Genomic DNA, 23203 nt, shown 5'->3' with positions numbered 1-23203 from the left:
TATTGTTATGAGCCGTCACAACGCACGGGTAACCGACTAGCATGTAATTAATGTACGAGCAACTGACTAATAAAAAACAGAGGCCCTTCGAAATACGTTCGGTTGCCTTTTGTTTAACAAAATATTCCCTATTCGAACTCCGAATGCTTTTCTACATGGGCTAAATCAAGCCCATGGGCCATTAAATTACATCTCCTCGCGCCGACGGCCACCTGTTACAGCCGACAACGCCACTGTTCGTCGCACTTTTTTTTTTGTGTGCGCCGCCCGCTAAACTGCGCTACGGCTACGGATTTCACTAGTACCTCGTAGCCACCACGAAGGAAGTCGCCAATCCCAATGCCAGAAAGGAAGTCTCACGAATTCCCTCATGTGCCGATGTGCGCACCGCCTCAGAATGCTGGAACGGGTATTCCTCTTCTCGCCGCCGTCCTCCGCTCCGGTGAGGGTCGCTACCGCTTTCCGGATGCGCTTCCTACTCGTTACTGACAGAGGTAATAACACCTTGCTTTTGCATACCACGTTGCTAGATTTTAGGACAGTTGCGCTCACAAACCTGGGGTATATGCGGGGTGACATTGTTACTTGGGGTGTGGCTGTGTGGGGAATAAGAAACTATGCATAGTTCAAGTGCAGAGCTAGGTCTGACCCTGATGGTTTGAAGTTGAAAATCACTGTACGCACTGTATTACTGCAGTGCAAACTCTAGCTAGCAAAGTGGATGACCTGGCGACTTACTTGGCTGGCTTCGCCCCTGGCACAATTTAGGTTATAGTGTCTTTGCATCTTGACCAATTATGGCCCATCGGAAGGACATATAGAACACATTGCTGAGGTTTAGTTGTTTATCAATTACCCAGCATGATGAATTTATAATAACTCTTATGCACCACAAATAGGAAAAGTAGAAAACACCTTGTTCCACAAACACACAAACACAAAAAAAAAAGAGATAAAAGAGTAGAACACCTTTCTGAGTTATGCAGGGACTTGTTGTAGTACACAACATTGATGAGCACAGATAAATCAAAGGAACATATTTGTTCGCTTTGGATTAAAGCCGACTGTTTGGACTGCTGCAGCTGCAATCCATAGAGACAAAAACATTGTAGAAACAGTAGAAATACAAAGTTTTGGAAGGATAAATGGTTAAATGGTAAGAGAATTAAAGACCTTGCTCCAAGTTTGTATAATGTTATACCCAAGAGGATTGTCAATAACATGACTGTTTATGAGGCAATTACAGATAGAAAATGGATCTATGATATTAAGGGTCCGCTGACCTTGGGAGTCTTAACAGATTATCTCCAGTTGTGGAATATGACTTCAGCTTGGCAGCTGCAGCCTGAGGTTGACGATAACATGTTTTCAGTATTGCTCCTACTGGCATCTATTCAGTAAAGACTGCTTACGAAGGTTTCTTTTTGGGGTCTGTGGTTTTCCCTCATCACAAGAAAATTTGGAAAACTTGGTCCTTGCCAAAATGTCGGTTCTTCATCTGGCTAGTTGCACAAAATAGAGTCTGGACAACAGATAGGCTTGCTAAAAGAGGGCTGATTCATCCTGAGAAGTGCCCCCTTTGTGATCAAGAGGATGAAACTATCGATCATCTTTTTGTTACCTATTCTTTCTCCAGGGAATTCTGGTATCTGTTGTTAAGGAAATTTTTGTCTGCATTCTTTGGCTCCTCAACCAGATGCTGGCTCATATCTAGGCTGGTGGGAATCGGTGGGGAATATTGCTAATGCACTCACAAAAAAAGGACTTGATTCCCTTATCATTCTGGGAGCCTGGACCTTGTGGAAGCATAGAAACAAATGCGTCTTTGATGCCTGCAGCCCTAGTGTTACCATGAGTCTTAGAGCTGCGGATGAGGAAAGGGCACAATGGGAGATTGCTGGTGCCAAGGGGCTTTGCCATTTAGCAGCACCCTTAGCTGAGAGTTAAGAAGGTCTGATGGATTCATTTATGTATGCTTCCTACTGGCCTCCGTAAGGAGGCCGTTTGTATTGGTCTTTTTTGGCCACCCCTTTTTCTGCTTAATATATAATGGGCACAGTTCTCCTACGCTTTCGAGAAAAAAAGAAACAGTAGAAACCGGTATGGATTAAAGCCAACCGAACAGGTATATTTTCTAGAAAATCACAATAATTGAACAACACTGGAAATCAAATCCAATGTGATACGTCTCTAATTAAGTTACCACACATCGAAAATTAAAAGAGTCACAGTTCATGTGTCTGATACAGTGGAATGATCCAAATACTGTGTAATCTATTGCTAAGCATTACTAAGCTCGCACATGAAAGTAAGCATAATTGCTTTTCATTCTTCCTAAAACATGGTGTATATCCTCCATGTTTTATGGCATAGGATGTCTTTCAGGCTAGGCATATGGCTTAGGTGGTATTGGTAAATTCTGTAACCTTCCTGTCAACATGTTAACCACTTTTGTCATTGATGGCCTGTTTTTGGGGTTCCACTGAATGCACCAGAGTGCAACAATGGCCAGCTGCCTCACTGTTTCTTTCTCCTGATCAGCTATTTTCTTACTAAGTGTGAGGTCCTGCCCAGTGACTACTCTCTCATAGACCCACTCTGGTAGATACACCCCATTTTGGTTCTCGATACCTGGGTCTGAATTCCTCCTTCCACTCACCATCTCTAACACCAGCATGCCGAAACTGTAAACATCTGACTTGTATGATACCCCACCGAAATTTGGAGAATATATCTCTGGTGCGATGTACCCCATTGTGCCTCTTGCTGCGGTCAAGGTAACAATGCTTTGGTCCCTGGCACACAGCTTAGCAAGACCAAAATCTGAAATTTTTGGATTGAAGCTGTAGTCCAGCAGAATGTTGTGAGGCTTGATGTCAAAGTGGAGGATGCGCTGGTTACATCCTTGATGTAGGTACTCCATTCCTCTAGCAATGCCTGTAGCGATATCTAGCATTTTTTCTGGTACTAGGAGCTCTTGCGGCAAGAATATATATCTCCCCAATGACTCGTTAGGCATGAATTCATAAATAAGCGCACGTCTTGTTCCTTCAGAGCAAAATCCTAGGAGGCGGACGATATTTGCATGATGTATTTGTCCAATGGTTGCTACTTCATTGATGAAGTCTTCTCCCTCTCCTGTAGAGTTCTCTAGCATTTTGACCGCCACTGGAACACCATTTGGTAGCTGCCCTTTGTAAACAGTTCCGAATCCACCTTGGCCTACTTTTTCCTTGAACCGCCTTGTTATCTTCTTAACTTCGGAGAAAGTGTACCTTGTGGGTTTTGATGTGCCATATGTTTTGAGAAACATTTCTACTTTGAGATGTATTGCTTCATTATATCTTTTCTTCAGTGAAAGATAGAGTGCAGTGACTACCAGAACAACGAATGTGGCTACTGATGTTGTAGCTGAATCAAAGGAAAACAAATGAGCTAGCTGCATTAGGACAAACAACTATGTCCCATGACCAAATTTCTTGTTTGAAAAATATTATAGTGTTATTGTTGGAAAATGACAATGTAAAAGTGTATTGTATTGTAGCAAAAGAAAAAGAATCAGAATGGTAGAATTTTCAGTGGCAACAGTACCTGCAATGAGGATGACATGTGAACCTGCAGGTATGAAGAGTGAATATTATTAGACAAGTAACCATGGGCTGAGTAGATTGATTCATTAGATGTAGAAAGGTTTACAATATATAGGCCAGGAGGGTGGCGCACTAGGGAAGGTGCGACAGCCTGGTAATCAGGATCCTGATTAGTGATTACCATAGAGGTAGCTCTTGATAGCTATACTAAAATAGCAGATCCGAGATGCCATATAGGACTGCTCCTAGTTGCTATACCTGACAGAGTGACAGAGTTGCCATACCAGCCCTCATGCAGGAGGGGAGATGGAAAGCAACCTACAAATTATAGTAATAATCTAACACCCCCAGTCGAAACATCTAGCCACTGCAAATGTTGAGACTGGACTTGAACTCAAGAAACACTGATGTCAGAAGCCCTTTTGTGAACGTAGTGGTGAAGCTAGAGCAAATATAAAGGGGGTGCACCTCCCTTGTGGATTCATAAGGATGAGATGTGGGTGATGCTTATATGGTGAAAAATTGAACACTACAATTGATTTTTGGAATTTTAGGGGGTGCACTTGCACCCACTGGCTACACAGTAGCTTCGCCCCTGCGTGAACGTCACCAATAGCAACACGTTCTCGAAAAGTGGAGATCAATTTCAACATGCTTCGTACAATATGTTGAACTGGATTGGTGGATAAATAGACGGCGCTGATGTTGTCATAATAGACAAGAATACTCCTATGAAGGGGGCATCGAAGTTCCAACAAGAGATGGCGTAACCAACTAGCCTCGACAACTCCATTACCAAGTGCAAATGCACCCCGACGACATCGCCAAGACAACCTTCCGCACTCATTGAGGCCACTGAGTTCCTGGTGATGCTGTTCGGGTTGATGAACACACCTTCTACCTTCCAGGCTCTCATTAATGAGGTGTTGAAGTCGTACATCCGCAAGTTCGTGCTGGTCTTCTTTGACGCATCCTCATCCGCAAGTTCATGGGCTGACCATCTCCAACACGTTAAGCAGGCGTTCCAGTTACTGTGGACACACAAGTTGGCGCTCAAGTGTTCTAAGTGTCTCTTCGGCACTCACACGGTCGCTTACCTTGGTCACGTCATCTCGTCGAACGGCGTGGCCATGGACCCCGCCAAGATTGAGGTTGTGGAGGCATGGCCATCGCCAAAATCACTTCGAGCTCTACGCGGGTTCCTCGGATTGATCGGGTACTACCGCAAATTCATCGCGGGATATGGTACGGTGGTCGCGCCTCTCACCGCTCTCCTCAAGCAGGAGGCGTTCCGCTGGACCGACGACGCCTTCAAGACCCTCAAGCAGGCGCTCATGTTGGCACCTTTGCTACAGATGCCAGACTTTGAGTGGCGTTTTTACATCGACTGTGACGTCTCAGGTGCCGGTTTCGGCGCCGTCCTGCACCAAGGCGACGGTGTGATCGCCTTCTTCAGCAGGACCGTGGTGCCTCCCCATTAGAAGCTGCCTGCCTACGAGCGTGAACTCATCAGTTTGGTCAAGGCGGTTCGTCATTGGAGGCCATACATTTAGGGACGACCTTTTACTATTCGTACTGATCACTATAGTTTAAAGTATATTTTGGATCAACGTCTCTCTACCATTCCTCAGCACACATGGGTGAGCAAGCTCTTCGGATATGACATTGCCGTCGAGTACAAGCCAGAGAAGATGAATGGCACGACTGATATGCTGTATCGCATGACGAGGAGGTGGTGGCCTCCCTCCACACCATCTCTACGCCCTCCTTCGAGCTCTTCGAGGTGTTGCGCACCGAGCGCCTCACCGACCCGTAGGCTGCGACATTACACCGACAGATAACCGATGGCTCTGCTCCAGAAGGCTGGACTAAGGTGGACGACCTCCTTACCTTCGGCGGTCGTGTCTATGTGCCAGATGCTTTGGCCCTTTGGCCACACCAACTGGCGTACGTCCACGACTGCAGCCATGACGACATCCAGAAGACGGTCAACCGCTGGCGCGCCTCCTTCCACAACCCAAGCGCATTGCAGTAGATCCGCCGATTATGTGTGTGGGTGTACCACTTGCCAGAAGAACAAGACGGATCATCTACATCCTAGCGGTCTCCCGCAGCCCCTAACCATCCTTTTGGAGGTTTGGAGCGACATTTCCATGGATTTTGTGGAAGGATTTCCACGTGCTGGTGGCAAGACAGTGGTCCTTACTGTGGTGGACAGATTCTCGAGGTATGCAAACTTCATCGCTATTCGGCACCCCTACACGGCATCGTCCGTGGCCAAGGCCTTCTTTGATGACATCATCTGCTTACATAGGCTCCACTGCTCAATCGTCAGCGACCGCGACACAATCTTTACTAGCCTTTTCTGGACCGAGTTGTTCAAGTTGGCTGGTGTCAATCCGAAGTGGTAAATCGGGTCATAACCATGTATTTGAGGTGTCTTGCAGGAGATCGACCGAAGTCCTAGCTGCAGTGGTTGCCATGGGCAGAGTATTGCTACAATACTTCATACCAAACAGCCATCAAGTGCTCGCCATTCCGTGTCGTCTATGGCCGGGAGCCGCCAACCCTGCTGTCCTATCAACCGGGCTCCACTAAGGTGGCAGCACTGTACCATCAGCTGCAGGACCGCGTCACGTTCTTGGTGGAAATCCGGGAGCGTCTTCTTCAGGCCCAAGTAACCATGAAAGCTTACCAGGACAAGAAACGTCGCCAGGTGGAGTTCCAAGTTGGCGATTGGGTGTGGCTTTGCCTACAACAGTGCACAGCAGTCAGGTTGACTTCTGCTACTCCCTCCAAACTTGGGCCAAAGTACTACGGTCGATACCAGGTCCTCCTTCGGGTAGGGCTGGTCTCATACAAGCTGCAGTTACCACCTCGTGCTCGAATACACGATGTCTTCCATGTTTCCTTGCTGAAGAAGTTTGAAGGGGAGGCGCCAACACAAGTGGTACCATTACCTGTGATCTTGCATGGTCGTGTCCTACCAACACTATCCAAGGTGGTACGTGCCAGGCTCAACAGAGGTGTTTAGGAATTGTTGATTCAGTGGTTTGGTCGTGCTGAGACAGATGCTTCTAGGGAACCACTCGAAGAATTCAAGCAGAGGTATCCAGAGTTCGAGCTCACGGACGAGTTCTTTGTCGGTGTGGAGGGAAATGTTGTGACTAGTTTGTGGGCTGCCAGTATCACAGGCGCCCAAGGCTGGCAGCAGGCGCAGGAAAGGGGCAGCATGCATAGGAAAGGAAGGAGTCAGCGCAGGAAAGGAAGAAGAGGTCAGTAGGAAGGTTTTGATTGAATAAATCAAATCCTCCAATCAAGGGCTGAGTTGTTAGGAAGTTTAGATTTGATATTTCTGTTTCCAAATATCTAGGTTAAGTAATAGGAAAGGTTTGGTGGCTCATCATCTATAAAGCCAGCCGATAGTTTGTACTAGGGATCTATCGAAGAAGTTATTCCTTAGTGGACAGCTCTTCAGTCACCCTGGCTCATCCAGCCAGCTGCTACATCAGCTGCCCACTACCGCCATATCCACTGCGTTCCAACCCTCAAGCTCGCCTCCTTCTCTACTCACCTCTGAAGAGTCCCCGGCGCCATATCATAATCTAACAAATATTAATCTTCCCATGGTTTAGTTTTGAGAAGCTAAAGTAAAGCACTTATGAAATGGGTTCAGGAACAAGCATTGTTGATTCCTACTTTGGCACCAAATATGAACTTAGATATTGGGTATTAAACTGATGTTTAACTTCGGCTCAGAAAGACTGGTACAACTCTGGCAGCCGACACAACCAACTACAGCAGCATCGTCAGGAGTCTCAGATATCTGGTAAACACCTGGCCTGATCTTGCTTACTCTGGTATATGTGAGTCATTTTATGGAGGCACCCAGAGAAGAACACTTAGTTGCAGTGAAACACATCTTGCGGCATGTGGCTGGAACTGTGAATTGGACGTCTGGTATGGCGCAGGGAGAGGAAAACAGAGGCCGGAGGTTATTGGATACATTGACAGCGATATAGCTGGAGATGTTGAAGACCGCAAGAGCACCAGCAGCATGGTTTACTAGTCAACCAAGCAAAGGGTAGTGGCTCTGTCTTCATGTGTAGCAGAGTACATTGCTGCTTCCATGGCAGCAACTCAAGGTGTTTGGCTAGCAAGGCTGATGGAGGAGCTGCTTGGGAAAGCGGGTGTTCCACCTCTGCTGTTGGTAGATAATAAAACTACGATCTGATCAATAATCCAGTTTTACATGACAGGAGTAAGCACATTGAGATTAGATTCCATTACATCCAGGAGTGTGCAGACCATGGTTTGATCAGAGTCGACTACATCCGAACAGAGGAGCAGCTTGGGGATATTTTCACCAAGTCCCTGGCGGTTATAAAATTTGAAGAACTTCGATCAAAGATCGGGGTTCAAGAAATAAAGTAAAAGTGCCACAGGTTTTAGGAGGAGATTGTTAGATAAAGCCCTGTGATCCACTTAGTTTTAAGTCAGTTAGTTTGTCAAGTCATTCTGTTTGCTATCCGTTTGAGCTCGATGCATGCCCAGTTCATACAGAGCGGACTACGCGCTGCGCACGCCGTGCGCATGGCACGCGTTTAGTCCGCCACCACCTGTTGAGTGGCGTGAGTTCAGAAGGTCGTGTTTAGACTTAGCATCCTTTAAATACTGCAATAAAAAAACAGAAAAGCTGCACTGTCTTTCGCAGCACCAATCCACTTCCACTCTCCACGTTCATGTCTTGCCAGAGCTCGCCATTGGCGTTCACTGTGCTCAGCGCCGGTTCACTCTCATCCATTTGGTCCTCATGGTTTGGGCGTGTTTGTAAAGCCAGAGTTGTTGCGTCGTTGGGATGTGATGTGGCTCGGCAACAATGACACAATATGCCTGTTCTTGCTAGTGACAATGTGGTTGCTATGGGTGAGGGATCGGCAACCTTGGTTTGAGCTGAGGTTCATCGTTGGAAGTCAGAGCTGCTCTTCACTTACGTGTGGAGCTTGGCAATGACGACCGGTGGACTCCGTTAGTGTGACCCTGCTAAACTTGGTGTGCATGCCGGTTCGCTTTGGATTCAAGCCGGCCGGTTGTTTGGACTGCTGCGGCTTTAATCTATAGAGACAAAAACACTCAGCAGAAGCCGGTACGGATTAAAACTGAGCGAACAGGTATGCCTTCTTGGTGCTGCTTCTATCTTGGCGCCCTGTTGATATGGAGTCCGGCCTGTTTGGTTGGGGGCATGATGAAGCTTGGTGACGATGACATGTGGTAGCCTCTTTCTAGGTGTGTTTGGTGAATCCAGTTGTGTGCAGGTGGCTGTGTCTTGGTAGCAGGGGCTAAGGTTTGTCATGAAGAATCCACTCTGTTTTGTTCTTTTGCACGGAGTCTTGGCAACGGTTTGTGTTCACTCTGTTTTGTTGCTTTTGCACGAAATCTTGGCAACGATTTGTGTCTTAAGGGCTACTGGATCGGCTGTTGTGCGGTTGTAAGAGTACAGTGTGTTGTTGTATGAACTTCTTTAATTGAGTGGCAGAGCTCCTGTCTTTTCATTAAAATTAGTACTGCCAGCCCCTAACCATAATATGTGCCTTGAATGGACACAAACATCAATTAAAACACTAACAATTTACTGATTATTTCAGTGGCGCTCTTGTACAAATGTCCCATATTTATTTTTTCTTGACTGAACGATTGTTATTCTTTTGGAAAATTCTTTGAGTCAAGTAAAAAATAAATATGGGACATTTGTACCCTCCGACAGAGGTATGGAATACCATTAGCAATTACCCTCCGACAAGGCTCCCGGTCCGGATGGTTTTAGGGGTCAATCTATAAAGTTTGTTGGCCTATTATTAAGGATGATATTATGTCTGCAGTGGCTGCTATTTGGAGGAAAGATTTTAGAAATCTCAGATTTCTTAATACAGCCTTTATTGCTCTTTTGCCTAAGCAGGATGGAGCTGTTTTTGCTAAGGATTTTAGATCTATTAGCCTCATTCATAGTTTTGCCAAGCTACTTACCAAGGTGCTTGCTAACAGGCTACAAAATTACATGGAGAAACTGATATCCAAAAAAGTGCTTTCATCAAAGGGCGCTTCATCCTAGATAATTTCATGCTGGTTCAACGAACAACTAGATTCCTCCTTTCTCAGAAACATCCAAGGATTTTACTCAAATTGGACATTTCTAAAGCATTTGATTCTGTTTCCTGGCCTTTTCTTCTAGAGGTGCTGGAGAGGCTTGGTTTTGGGCCTATATGGCGCGATGTGCTTAGTAGGCTGCTCATGACATCATCTACTCAGATCCTCAATGGGGTGCCTGGTGATTTCATTACCCATAGGAGAGGGCTGCGGCAGGGGGACCCTTTGTCCCCATTACTGTTTGTGCTGGTCATGGACATTCTCAATGCGCTTATTGTCAAGGCAGCGGATGATGGTCTACTCCAACCTCTATCTTTGGATTCTATCAAGCATTGAATCTCTCTATATGCTGATGACATGGTACTCTTTCTAAGACCAGTGGCTAGTTGTAAGTAGAGGGACTCTAACTCTCATCAGAGGATGACACTATGAGTTGGGGCAATTTTCTGTTTATTTCTTCAAACACTACACAATGCCATACCCTTAGAGGGGTTGGGGACACATATTTATAGCCCTAGGGGCTGCACTACCACACCTTCTCACACACACTATACAACAGGATTGTCCTCTAGATGCTAAAGAGACTACAGAGGACAGTCAAAAGCGACTGCTGTCCTATAGATGCTAAAGCGACTACAGAGGACAGTCAAAAAGCGACTGCTGTCCTCTAGATGCTAAAGAGACTACAGAGGACAGTCAAGCTGTCCTCTAGATGCTAAAGGACTACAGAGGACAGTCAAAAGCAGGCTGTCCTCTAGATGCTCAAGACTTATTCCATCATTCTCCCCCTAAGTCTTGGGTGTCGTCTTGTGAGAAAGTTGGGCCATCCCGGACCTGGAGCAAAGCTCAACAAACTTGATCTTCCCAAGGGGCTTGGTGAGCAGGTCTGCAAGCTGATCCTTGGTGTTGATGTAGCGCGCCTTGATGCTCCCTTCTGCCAAGCAGTCTCGGATGAAGTGGTATCTTAGCCGGATGTGCTTGCTCCGTTCATGGAACACGGGGTTCTTGGCCAATGCCAGAGCGGACTGGCTGTCCACCCTGAGTTCCACCGCTCCAGTGTCTCTCCCGAGGAGATCACCGAGCAGTCGAGCCAGCCAGAGAGCCTGAGTCGAAGCAGTGGACGCCGCTATGTACTCGGCCTCGCAGCTGGACATGGCCACCACCTGCTGCTTGACCGACTGCCAGCTGATGGGGCACTTGCCGAGGAAGAAGAGGATCCCGCTTGTGCTCTTGCTGGTGTCGATGTCGCCGGCGTGGTCGCTATCGCTGTACCCGACAAGGTGTGCCTCCCCAGGGCACCTCGGGTAGTAGAGACCGTGGTCGAGAGTCCCCGCAACATAGCGGATGATCCTCTTCACAGCCTGCTCATGCTCCGTCGTCGGTCGCTGCAGAAACCGACTAACGTAGCCGACGGAGTATGCCAAGTCAGGCCGTGTGTGGACGAGGTAGCGAAGGCTCCCCACAAGACGCCGGTACTGTGTAGCATCCACCTCCTCCGTCGTGCTGTCGCGACTCAGCTTCAGCCTCTCCTCCATCGGAGTGAGAGCTGGGTTGCAGTCGATGAGCCCAGCCAGCTCAACGATGCGCTTGGCGTAGGCGGTCTGGCGAAGTGTGATCCCGGAGTCTCCCTGGTGCACCTCAATCCCCAGGTAGAAGGAGAGATGCCCCAGGTCACTCATTTGGAAGGTGGCCTTCATCTCTTCCTTGAACGCTGCCACCTCTGCATCCTTGGCGCCGGTGATCACCAAGTCGTCGACGTAGACACCCACCAGCAGTGCATTTTCTCCATTGCCCCGCCGATAGATGGCCGCCTCGTGCGGGCTTGGCATGAAGCCCATCCTCTTGAGCGTGGAATCCAGCTTGGCATTCCACGCCCTTGGTGCCTGTCGCAAGCCGTAAAGAGCCTTGCGCAGGCGCAACACCTTGCCCTCCTTGCCAGGGATCGCAAAACCTGGCGGCTGGTGTACATAGACCTCCTCCTTTAAGTCGCCGTTAAGAAACGCCGACTTGACATCCATGTGATGAACATGCCAGCCCTTCAGGGCTGCCAGCGCGAGGAGGACTCGCACGGATTCCATCCGTGCTACAGGGGCGAAGGCATCGTCGAAGTCGATCCCCTCCTGCTGCAAGAAACCGCGTGCCACCAAGCGAGCCTTATGCTTGACGATGGCGCCGGCTTCATCCCTCTTCAGTTTGAACACCCACTTAAGGGTGATCGCGCGATGACCATGAGGGAGATCAGCGAGCTCCCAAGTGCGGTTCGTCTCAACCGCGTCCATCTCCGACTGCATCGCGGCACGCCAAGCCGCATGTTTCTCGGCCTCCGCGAAAGACCGAGGCTCACCATCGTCGCATGCAAGATGCAACTCTCCTGCCAGAATGCGAGATGCAGGGCCTGGCACCGACGGGTCGATGAGAAGGCCCTCCACCCTTCGATACCGCAACGGCTCACCGTCGTAGCACGCGTCGACGCGCTCCTCGTCGCGGGACAGAGGGGTCACGAGCTCCACTGGGTCGTGCTCGACACGAGCTGGTGTCGGAGAGGACGTTCCCGGAGAGGGTACCGTCGGTGCTGGAGTACGTGGTGGCGAAGAGCTCGCTGTAGCCGGAGTCGTGGCTGGAGTGCGTGGTGGTGAAGAGCTCGTTGTAGCAGGAGCTGGAGAGTGTGGCGCTGGAGGCGGTGGAGACTTGGGGGCTGGGGTAGACCTGCTCGGAGAAGAGTTGCCTACTCCCCCAGCTCCCTCAAAGTGGACGTACTCGATGGTGAAGTCGTACGTCGGAGTCGTGCCGTCGTCCACCGCCTTGTCCCACGCCCATCCTCGCCCTTCGTCGAACACTACGTCGCGCGCCGTGCGCACACGCTGTGTTCTTGGGTCAAGGATGTGGTAGGCCTTCGAGCCCTCCGCGTAGCCAATGAACACCCCCGGGGTGCTCCTATCGTCGAGCTTGCTGATGTGGCCAAGCTCCTTGGTGAACGCGAGGCAGCCGAAGACCCGTAGGTGAGAGACCGCCGGCTTGCGCCCATGCCAAGCCTCGTACGGTGTCATCCCGTTGAGAGCCTTGGTGGGCGAGCGGTTGAGGATGTAAACCGATGTCACCACCGCCTCTCCCCAGAAGACAGCTGGCATTCCTCTCTGCTTGAGGAGAGCCCGAGCCATCCCCACAACCGTCTGGTTGCGCCGCTCGACGACGCCGTTCTGCTGCGGGCTGTACGGCGCGGAGTAGTGGCGCTGAACGCCCTCATCCGCGCAGTACGACGCGAACTCAGCCGCCGTGAATTCGCCGCCGTTGTCGGTGCGCAGCACGCGCAGCTTGCGGCCGCACTCCGCCTCCGCAGCGACCTGCACACGCCTGATGGCGTTCGCAGCCTCTCCCTTGCTGCCAAGGATCATCACCCACATGTAGCGGGAGAGATCGTCGACGAGCAGCAAGAAGTAGCGTCGTCCTCCTGGTGTGGCTGGTGTCACCGGGCCACACAAGTCCCCATGCACGAGCTCGAGCCTCTCCTTGGCTCGGAAGCTCGACTGCTGGGGAAAGGGGAGTCGTCTCTGCTTTGTCAACACGCAGACATCGCAGAATTGCTCCACATGGTCAAGGCACGGCAGGCCTCGTACCATCTCCTTGGCGCTGAGCCGCTTCAGGGCTTCGAAGTTAAGGTGCCCGAAGCGCTCGTGCCACTGCCATGCCCCGTCGTCTCGACGAGCAGCAAGGCAGCAAGGTTGTGCCACCTTCACATTGAGGATGTAAAGCCGATTTGCACTCCTGCGTACCTTGGCAAGAAGGCGACGAGAGGGATCCCAGATCCTCATGACTCCGTGCTCGACCTCCACGCGCGAACCGTTCTCATCCAGCTGTCCCAAGCTGATGATAGAGTTCCTCAACGCGGGGATGTAGTAGACTCCGGTGAGCAGCCTGTGCTCACCAGACGCGGCGGTGAAGACGACTGAGCCGGCGCCCTTGATCTCTACGCCGGAGGCGTCCCCAAACTTGACGGAGCCTCGGACGCTAGAGTCAAGCTCGGTGAAGAACTCCCGTCGGCCGGTCATGTGATGAGTGGCGCCGGTGTCGAGGCACCATCCTTCGATCATGTCCTTGTTGGAGCCGTCGCCGAGGAATGCGCGTGCTTTCGACTCATCAAGGTGGAGGAGTGCCGCTGCGGCCGGTGCCGCTGGAGATGGCTCGATGCTTGCATGTGCCAGGAGCAGGGCCTCCTCCTCCGCCTCCGCCTATGCGACGTTGGCCTGGCCACGTCGTGGCTGCCGACAATCCCTGGCCCAGTGGCCAAGCTTGCCGCAGTTGTGGCAGCCGTCGTCTCGTGCCGGCTTCTTGTTGCCGACGGCGCCGCCTTGGGCACCTCCACGTGCACCACCCTCAGCATGTCCTCGCGCCCCGGCCTGGGCGCCTCCACGCGCCTTGCGCGGCTTGCCGCGTTTGCGGCCTCGTGTCGAGGAGGACTCCCCCTGCTTCTTGTCACCCTGGCAGGCCTCCCACTGCTCCCGAGTGAGATGTAGCTTCCCGCCGATAGTGATAGGCCCAGAGAGAGCCTGTGGTTCGTCGCCGTCGACCACCTTGAGGCGACCAATCGCCTCTTCGATCGTCATCGTGGAGAGGTCTAGCAGAGACTCGATCGAGCGAGCAATCTGCCTGTACTTCTCGGGGATGCAACGGAAGAGCTTCTCAACAGCTCTCTCCTCATCGTAGGTGTCGTCGCCGAACTGCACCATCTTCTGCAACAGAGTGTTGAGGCGGAGAGCAAAGTCATCAACATCCTCACCTGGCTTGAAGGCCAGGTTCTCCCACTCCTTGCGAAGTGCCTGCAGTGTGGTCTTGCGGGCACGATCGCTGCCGATGCGGGTCGCAGCGATGGCGTCCCAGGCCTCCTTGGCAGTCCGCTTCTGGGAAAGCGAAAACTGCATCTCGGGCGGGGCTGCAGCAATGAGGGCATCCAGCGCCCGCCGATCCTCGTGGTAGTCGACGTCGTCGTAACGAACTGCTTCCCACATGTGGCGAACCTGGAGCCGTACCCTCATCACAGCGGCCCACTCGACGTAGTTGGTCTTGGTGAGGGTAGGCCACCCACCGCCGGCACCGATGTCCCTGACAATGGCTTGGGCCATGCGGCGACCATGGTACCGATCCGGGGAGGGAGAACCGCGCCGCCTGTAGAGGCCGCGATCTCCGTCGACTCGGTCGCCGCCGCCGGGAGCACCGCCGGCGCGTCTACGCCCGTCTGGGCTGCCGCCGCGTGCGCCCCCGCCTGGAGCGCCGTCAGCGTGTCGACGCCTATCCGGGCTGCCGCCACGCGCGCCCCCATGGGGATGCGCGGCTGCCCACTGTGCCGCCTGCTCTCGCGCTGCTTCCCTCGCCAGCCTGAGCTCGTCGTCGGTGTTGTCGTCGACAGAAGCAGAGCTGCCAGCTCTACTGCCGCGCAGAACCTCGAGCTCTGTTGCCGCCGCACGTGCAGCATCCGCCGCCTCCGCTGCTTCTACTTCCGCTCTCGCCGCTGCCAGTTCCGCCGCCGCCAACCGTGCTGCCCTCGCCGCTGTCGCTGCAGCCGCCGCTGCTGCTCGCTCGCGTTCTTGTGCCGCGGCGACCTCGGCCTCCTGCTGGCGCCGCGCACTCGAAGTGGCCGAGCGTAGGGACATGGTGGGCTAGTGAGGGGTCGCTGCGTGTGGAAGAGGCTGTCTCAGACGAAAGGCTGCTCGTCTGAGCAGGGGAGGAAGGAACAGTTGAAGCTCTTGCTGCCGACTGAGTGTGGGGAGAGGCACGGGAAGGAGATGAGCACGAGATGTTTAGGCTGCAGGATAGTTTGCCTCTGATACCAATTGTAAGTAGAGGGACTCTAACTCTCATCAGAGGATGACACTATGAGTTGGGGCAATTTTCTGTTTATTTCTTCAAACACTACACAATGTCATACCCTTAGAGGGGTTGGGGACACATATTTATAGCCCTAGGGGCTGCACTACCACACCTTCTCACACACACTATACAACAGGATTGTCCTCTAGATGCTAAAGAGACTACAGAGGACAGTCAAAAGCGACTGCTGTCCTATAGATGCTAAAGCGACTACAGAGGACAGTCAAAAAGCGACTGCTGTCCTCTAGATGCTAAAGAGACTACAGAGGACAGTCAAGCTGTCCTCTAGATGCTAAAGGACTACAGAGGACAGTCAAAAGCAGGCTGTCCTCTAGATGCTCAAGACTTATTCCATCACTAGTGACCTTAATATTGTTGCTCAGATTTTGGATCTTTTTGGAGATGCTACTGGTTTGAAAACCAACATTCAGAAGAGTAGAGTGGTGCCGATTCAGTGTTCTCCTGCTCATCTCTAGACGGTCCAGGAATGTTTTCATAGCGGTTTGAATGTGTTTCCATCCATGTACTTGGGTTTACCTCTTACCCCTAAGAAGCTCAGTAAGGCTCAATTGCAACCCATAATTGACAAACTAGCTGACCTCCTTCCTGGTTGGAAGGCCAATTTGATGACTAGTGCTGGTAGGGCCATCCTAGTTCAGTCTGCCCTCACTGTCACCATTATTTACCGTGCTTTGGCTCTTGACCTTCCAAAGTGGGCAATTAAGGCCTTTGACAAGATTTGCCGCAGTTTTGTTTGGAGAGGTCGTAAGGATGCCAACGGGGGTCACTGTTTAGTGGCATGGCCCACTGTCACTCGGCCTAAAGATCTTGGGGGTCTTGGTATTTCCAATCTTCAGTATTTAAATTTGGCTTTGCGTGTAAGATGGTTGTGGTTGCAAAAAAACTGACTCTTCGAAACCTTGGGCTGCTATTCCAATGCAGTCCCACTCCATTGAGCCTCTAATGTGGGAGATGGCAAAACTACTCTTTTTTGGCAAGATAGATGGCTGTTGGGTCAGGGACTGGTGGACTTGGCCCCTCGCGCGTCCGCCCTTGTCCCAAAAAGGATTGCTAAAACAAGGACGGTTGCAGAGGCTTTGGAAAATTCACGTTGGATTAATGATTTCAGGGGGGTTCCTGGGAGGTCATCCCGGACTTCTTGACCCTTTGGGAAGCTATCTTTGGTTGTGTGCTAGGATTCATGATAAGCATTTTTTGAGGCTTTCCAATTGTGGACAATACTCTTCTAAGTCGGCTTATGATTTGTTGTTTAGCGGCTCTACTTTTGGTCCTTTTGAGCGCATTTGGCACTCTTGGGCGTCAGCCAAATGCTGTTTTTTCTTTGGCTTGTGATGCACAACCGGTGTTGGACAGCTGATAGGTTGGCTAAAAGAGGCCTTCCGGATCTGGCCTTTTTCCCCTTATGTGATCCAAAGGACAAAACAATTAATCATTTGTTGGTGTCTTGCGCTTTCGCTAGGCAATTTTGGTTCAACATCTTCTAGAAGAGGGGATTGACTGCACTATCCCCAAGCATTGAGGAAAGCAGTTTTGAGGCTTGGTGGAGTTCTTCAGCTGCTCGCCTTAATGGAGGCATCCAAAACGGCTTCAACTCTCTAGTGATTTTAGGAGCTTGGTGTATTTGGCGGCACTGTAACGAGTGTGTTTTTGAAGGTGTTCCGCCTAGTGTCGCTAGGGCCTTGTCTTTAGTTGAGGATGAGTATTGTTTGTGGTGTCTTGTTGGTGCTAAGGGTTTGTCTGGCTCTCAGTTTATGGTCATGACCTAGGCTGAGGCACGTTGTTTCTTCTCTGGAGTAGGTGTTTAAGTGTTAGCTTTTTTTAGTGTTATGTCTTTTTCTTTTTCTGTAGGGCTTTTTGGCCCTTGTATTGTTCTCTTATCTTTTAATGCAATGATACACAACTCTCTTGCGTGTTCAAGAAAAAAAAACCATCGTGATTATAATTCGACATTGGCGTCTAATAATTTAAGTTTCTGTGAGGATGTCCTTGAATGACTAGTCTTAAACTCTTAATGTAAGCTACCACAAAAATCTACAATACTTTGTCAGAGCAGCAGCCAGCGACCCAGCTCTGCTACAAGATCGTAGCAGGAAACCATTAGAGTTAGGTTTATTGCAGTTGAATTTTGCAAAACAATTTAAGCATAGACAAAAACCTTGTAGGATGTTTAAAATGCAGGATTTCTTTGAATCTTACTGTAGCAGAATTCATTAGGTTTGTTTGCAGTACAGTTTCATAAAACTATTAAAATTTCTTGGCATGAATCTTGTGGATGTGAAAGGATCTTGGATAACACAGAAGATTCTAAGCTAATAAACATCAATCATGGCACAACTTAGAACGGAACACCACAAACATTATGGGATCTAGGCTGGAAAACAATACCGTGATGCAGGCAGAATGCTTGTCGCCTGTTTGAACTGAATCCACAATGTTTCCCTTCCTGTTCACACCTTTGACAAGAGCCGGTGATGTTGTTGAGGTTCCAATTGAATGATGTTTCACCAAAATTGATTGCTCTATTTGCCTTTTTGTTGAACAGTGACCTTCCGGAGAATGTCTCATCTTTTGGACCATTTTTGTCGTAAGTGTAGGGTACTGGGATTCCCTTTGCAACAACCTCGCAGCCCATGGGAAGAGTAGACATATCTGTATAAGGATCCACCAGGTACCAGAGCTGGCTTGCATTGTTAATGAGGCTTCGGCAAGAGCTTGGGCCAACAATACCATCTTGGTTTGTTGCTTCTCTTGAGCATCCTACAAGTACTGAGACAGGATTCACTACAGGTGTGTACACATCAGTTGATTGATTTCTTTTAACAAGCTTCTGAAGTTGGCAGTGTGATGATGAGTCCTCTGGTGGGATGACATTCATGACACGATGCCTGTAATATATTGCTGTCACTCTGCAGGAGCCAAGAACTGGATGATCAAGGATGGTGTCATGCCCAGAACATGATAATTGCATCCCAGGTGCGCCACAGGATGGAGGGAGGCTTGGAAGCCGAAAGGGGAACCGGATCTCTGGTCCATGCTTATGGCATCGATGCGATGGGCAAGTTTTGAGGAAGTCGTCATCCTCCTTCGATGTGGCAGCATAGGATGCATAGTTGAGAAGCAAAAGCAGCAGCACCGCCAGAAGAAATTTATGCGAGTTCATGGGATGTATTTGGAGATGAAGGTGGGCGAGGAGAAGGTTGCAAGTGTTTCAGAATGAGCACCTATTTCTATTTGCTTTAACCTCTCGGGAGGAGAGATTCTGTGAATGTCATGACCGCTACGCGGTGGCAAGGAATTCCTGCTGCCAGTATTGCTTTACCAGGAAGATGCCTTTCTTCTTCAGTCTTATTCCTCCCTTCTCGAATATTATATTTATCGTCTGTTAGTATTATTTTGACTACTTTGTGCACGCCTAACGACCTGGCTTTTATTTTCCTAGTCAAGTCACTATAAGACTTTAATTTTGGATAAGGCTTGTGATAGATGAGTGACTGGTGAGTAGAAGTTCAGCTATCAGACGGGACCTCTGCCGTGTTCCAGCTTCCAGTTGCGTGAAAGACCCAAAAGAGAGATCCATGCGAACCAAAAAAGAGAAGACACAAAAGAAGAAAAGACTCTAAGTCAATGGCATCACAATCATGTAGGGCCAGTTGAAGTGTGATCCTCTTGCTCAAATAGCTGTTACGTGGAAGGTGTATACAAACCAAAAGACAGACAAAAGAAGATAGACAAGTCAGCGGCATCACAATCATGTAGGGCCAATTGAAGTGCGATTTTCTTGCAAGTTGCTATGCTCGGCCTATCTAGGGGGTACCGTCCCACTAGTAGGAGATAAAAATATACCTACATGTTTTGTAGGTGACGTCCCACTAGTAGGAGATAAGAATATACCTACATGTTTCATACGTAATGTAGGATGATCGTTAAAACTAATGTTTTATAGTAATTGAGATTATGATGCTCTAGATATGGTTAAGTTATAAATGATATGTTGTTCAAATTTTATATGTTAAAGGATATGTTGTTAAAATTTTATACAACTTGTGGGTAAAGATGCACAACCTCTGCAGAGTATAAAACTAGTATATCAGTCGTGCTCATGTTCATTAGCGACTCGGACCCTCACTGAAATGCGGAGAAATCTACCAAGGATGGTCACACAATTTTTATATTTCTATTTAGTGGTTTTTTCTTTTGTACTTCCGGGACTTTGTTTTGCTGGTCTGTTGTTGGCTTCGGCAAAAAAAAACCTCGTGAGCAAATTTAGAATGAGCACCTTATTTGTTTTTCTAGACCTTAGCATTGGAAAAATTCATATTATGGCACTAAGGCTATCTGCAGCGAGATGTATATATAGACGTGCAAAGTACTATTTACAGATAATGTAGTTTGATATATGGAATCAGATATGGATATGAAATCTGCTGGAGATAGCCTAGCTACGATGCCGCTTCAAGGTTTGCATTTGAAAATAACACTCCAGATATTGGTTACTGCATTGAAAAACCTTTTTTCAATTACATTTTATCGCGTATCCAATTATATACTGGTTGCTGTGTTAAAATTCTCTCTTTATCTCCGGTCCCATCCCCATCAAAGGCGCAGAAGAAAGACTACCAAGTCAGCGGCATCACAGTTATGTGGAAGTGGAACAGTCATGTGCGATTTTCTTTCTCAAAAACAGTGAAGATGCTCAGGCTGTCTGTGACTCTGGGTGACTCTTGTCTTCCACATCGCCACGCCACTGATTGGCTCGCGATTATGTGATCCGTGAACCTTCTTGCCATGGGGATGTCTGCAGCGTCTCATCTCTGTGCTCCTTCATCCCTGCGAGCTTTAACCGTGTTGTTTGTGTTGGCAGCTTTTGTTTCAGATGTAGAGGGGCGACATCATCGTCATGTCTGTCCACATTTCTCCTGCGGTGGTCTTAGCAATATATCTTATCCATTTCGTCGGCAAGGTGATCCATCTGGGTGCGGTGTCCAATCGTATGAGCTGGTTTGCACGGATACAGATGCTACAATTCGCATCGGCAGTGGAACATACAAGGTGCTTAGCATCAACTCCACATATTCTTACTTCTGGGTCGTTGATGCCAACCTGGACATCCAGAGCAGTTGCCCCCTTCCCCGGTGGGATTACCATGCTAGGAGGACCAGTCGTAATCGTAACTTACATCGTCGGAGGATTGAGTTCAGCCATGATTTTTCCAATTCTACTCCGACGATGTGGGTTTACGCTTACTTTTACCCTGATTGGACCAGTAGCAACTCATATCGTCAGAGGGTTGAGTTCAGCCATGATACCCCTTTTTCTTCTTATATGGATTATTCGGGGTGGGCTATCTTTGTGAATTGTTCTCAGCCAATAGAGAACAATGATACTGATAAATATCATATATATGAGCCGGTGTCTTGCTTGAGCAATTCTTCTTTTATCTACTTGCTGGTAACTGACTACTGGTATGATGACAATGTTTCTGCTGGGGATCTGGAGCCTTCATGCGGTTACCTAGCCATGACTCCTTTGGGTGGTCCAGGCATGCCGGTGCCCATGAATACAAGCTATCCAGATGTTGTTAAGTTCATGAGGAATGGATTTGCCCTTCGGTTTCCTCTTTCGATTGAATATTACCCCAACATCAGAGAATGTCTCGCAGAGAATATGCGGTGAGTATCTGTCTGATCATCCTATTTCCTCTCTTATGCATGACTTTCTCATCTCAAAAGCGCCGGTTGCATCCCCTATGTAATTCTTTTATATGGTATGGCATGCCATGGTTTTGCAGTGCTTTCCATGAAGAACCAAGAAATAGTACAGGCATCAGGGAACAGATCTTGGACATTCTTACGTTCGAGACATTATGGTTTTGTGTTATTGAACAACTTGGATCAAGTAATAATGGTGTCAAATCTGTTCTCATCAACATCATCGTCAGAATAATACCATATGTTCTGTGGGGTCTAAAATCTGCACATGGTACTCATTCTAGATAGCATTTTTTTGTATAAACATCGTGTGTGGCTTCTGAAATTATTATTTTTATTCTTCGTAACTACAAACTTTGTTTTTTTACAGTTATTTGCAGGTTTGTATTGATGCCGTTAGCAGTATTTGTCTTCCTAGCCTATAAATACTGGAAAACACGGATAACAATAGATGCAGTTGAGAAGTTCCTGCGAATGCAACATATGCTCGTTCCGATGAGATATGCATACACAAACATCATTGCTATCACCGCCCATTTCAGAGACAAGCTCGGACAAGGAGGCTACGGTACTGTATACAAGGGGGTGCTACAGCCAGGTGAAGTTCATGTTGCTGTCAAGATGCTGGGCAACTCAAACTGTAACGGAGAAGAGTTCATCAGTGAGGTGGCCACCATTGGAAAGATCCACCATGTCAATGTTGTGCGCCTCATTGGGTTTTGCTCCGAGGAAAATATCAGGGCACTTATCTATGAGTTCATGCCCCGTGGATCTCTCGATAAGTACATCTTCTCGTCGGAGAAGACATTCTCATGGGACAAACTCAACGAGATCGCTCTGGGCATTGCTAGAGGTCTTAACTACCTGCATCACGGGTGTGATATGCAGATTGTACACTTTGACATCAAGCCACACAACATCCTTCTTGATAGCAACTTTGTTCCAAAAGTTGCTGATTTTGGGCTAGCCAAACTGTTCCCAAGAGATGACAGTTTCGTGCCACTAAGCGCTATGCGGGGAACGATAGGATATATAGCTCCAGAGATGGTATCTCGAAGCTTTGGTGTCATCTCTAGCAAATCCGATGTGTACAGCTTTGGGATGCTACTGTTGGAGATGACGGGCGGTCGAAGGAACGCAGATCCTCATGCAGGAAGCTCCAGTCAAGCATACTACCCATCCTTGGTGTACAGCCAGCTGAGCCAAGGAGATGCGAACGAGATCAGTGAAGGTGTTGATATGCACGAGTTAGAGAAGAAGCTATGTATCATTGGGCTTTGGTGCATCCAGATGAAGCCGCAAGATCGGCCGACGATGAGTGAGGTCATAGAGATGCTTGAAGCTGGCATCGATAGCATGCAAATGCCTCCAAGGCCATTCTTTTGTGATGACGAGGGTGATAGTTCATACTCTACAATCTCTGAACTGAATACAATAGAAGAGTAGTAGTAGAAAAATACACTTGTGTCTATGCGCTCTTAATGTATGAGACTAGTAAGATTGCAAGGTTGTCATAAGCTAAGGTACTGGTTATATACTTTTATTGAGAGTGTGATAACTTGATGCCATATAAAATACTACTTAGGAACATTTTTTTTACCAAAAACTTGTCAGGAACTTTTTGTTTGGCTACAAACACAAAATCACGGACCTAGCCGTTGTACCATTAAAAAAGGCTACATTTCTTGTATGACATCGGTCTGAAGGCTATTGCACAATTTTCTAAGTTATGCATAACAAATTAAGTGAAAACTAGCATAATACGTGCTAATGTTACGATAATATTCGACATTACAAATCAAATAACCAAAAGGTTATTTATCTCATATAATATAATATCCAGAGCATTTATTTTCCTAGTTAAGGCACTATGAGAGT

General features: G+C 48.7%; 2 protein-coding genes across 2 annotated transcripts; both read left to right on the top strand.

Annotated features, from left to right (window-relative positions):
* The first annotated feature begins 256 nt into the window (after positions 1-256).
* LOC103634758 (uncharacterized) lies at positions 257-18950 on the top strand. The gene is made up of 3 exons (NM_001398824.1): positions 257-494; positions 18212-18404; positions 18530-18950. Exons 1-2 carry the CDS (start codon positions 371-373, stop codon positions 18367-18369), a joined length of 282 nt encoding a protein of 93 aa, NP_001385753.1. The 5' UTR covers positions 257-370; the 3' UTR covers positions 18370-18404; positions 18530-18950.
* Positions 18951-20203: 1253 nt separating this feature from the next.
* Positions 20204-22931, top strand: LOC103634757 (rust resistance kinase Lr10). The gene is made up of 3 exons (XM_008657346.3): positions 20204-21286; positions 21406-21596; positions 21696-22931. Exons 1-3 carry the CDS (start codon positions 20403-20405, stop codon positions 22769-22771), a joined length of 2151 nt encoding a protein of 716 aa, XP_008655568.1. The 5' UTR covers positions 20204-20402; the 3' UTR covers positions 22772-22931.
* The last annotated feature ends 272 nt before the right edge of the window (positions 22932-23203 follow it).

This window comes from Zea mays, chromosome 8 (genome assembly GCF_902167145.1).
Source record: "Zea mays cultivar B73 chromosome 8, Zm-B73-REFERENCE-NAM-5.0, whole genome shotgun sequence".
NCBI lineage: Eukaryota > Viridiplantae > Streptophyta > Magnoliopsida > Poales > Poaceae > Zea > Zea mays.
Note: the sequence above shows the minus strand (reverse complement) of the source record. Positions and strands in the feature narration are given on the sequence as shown.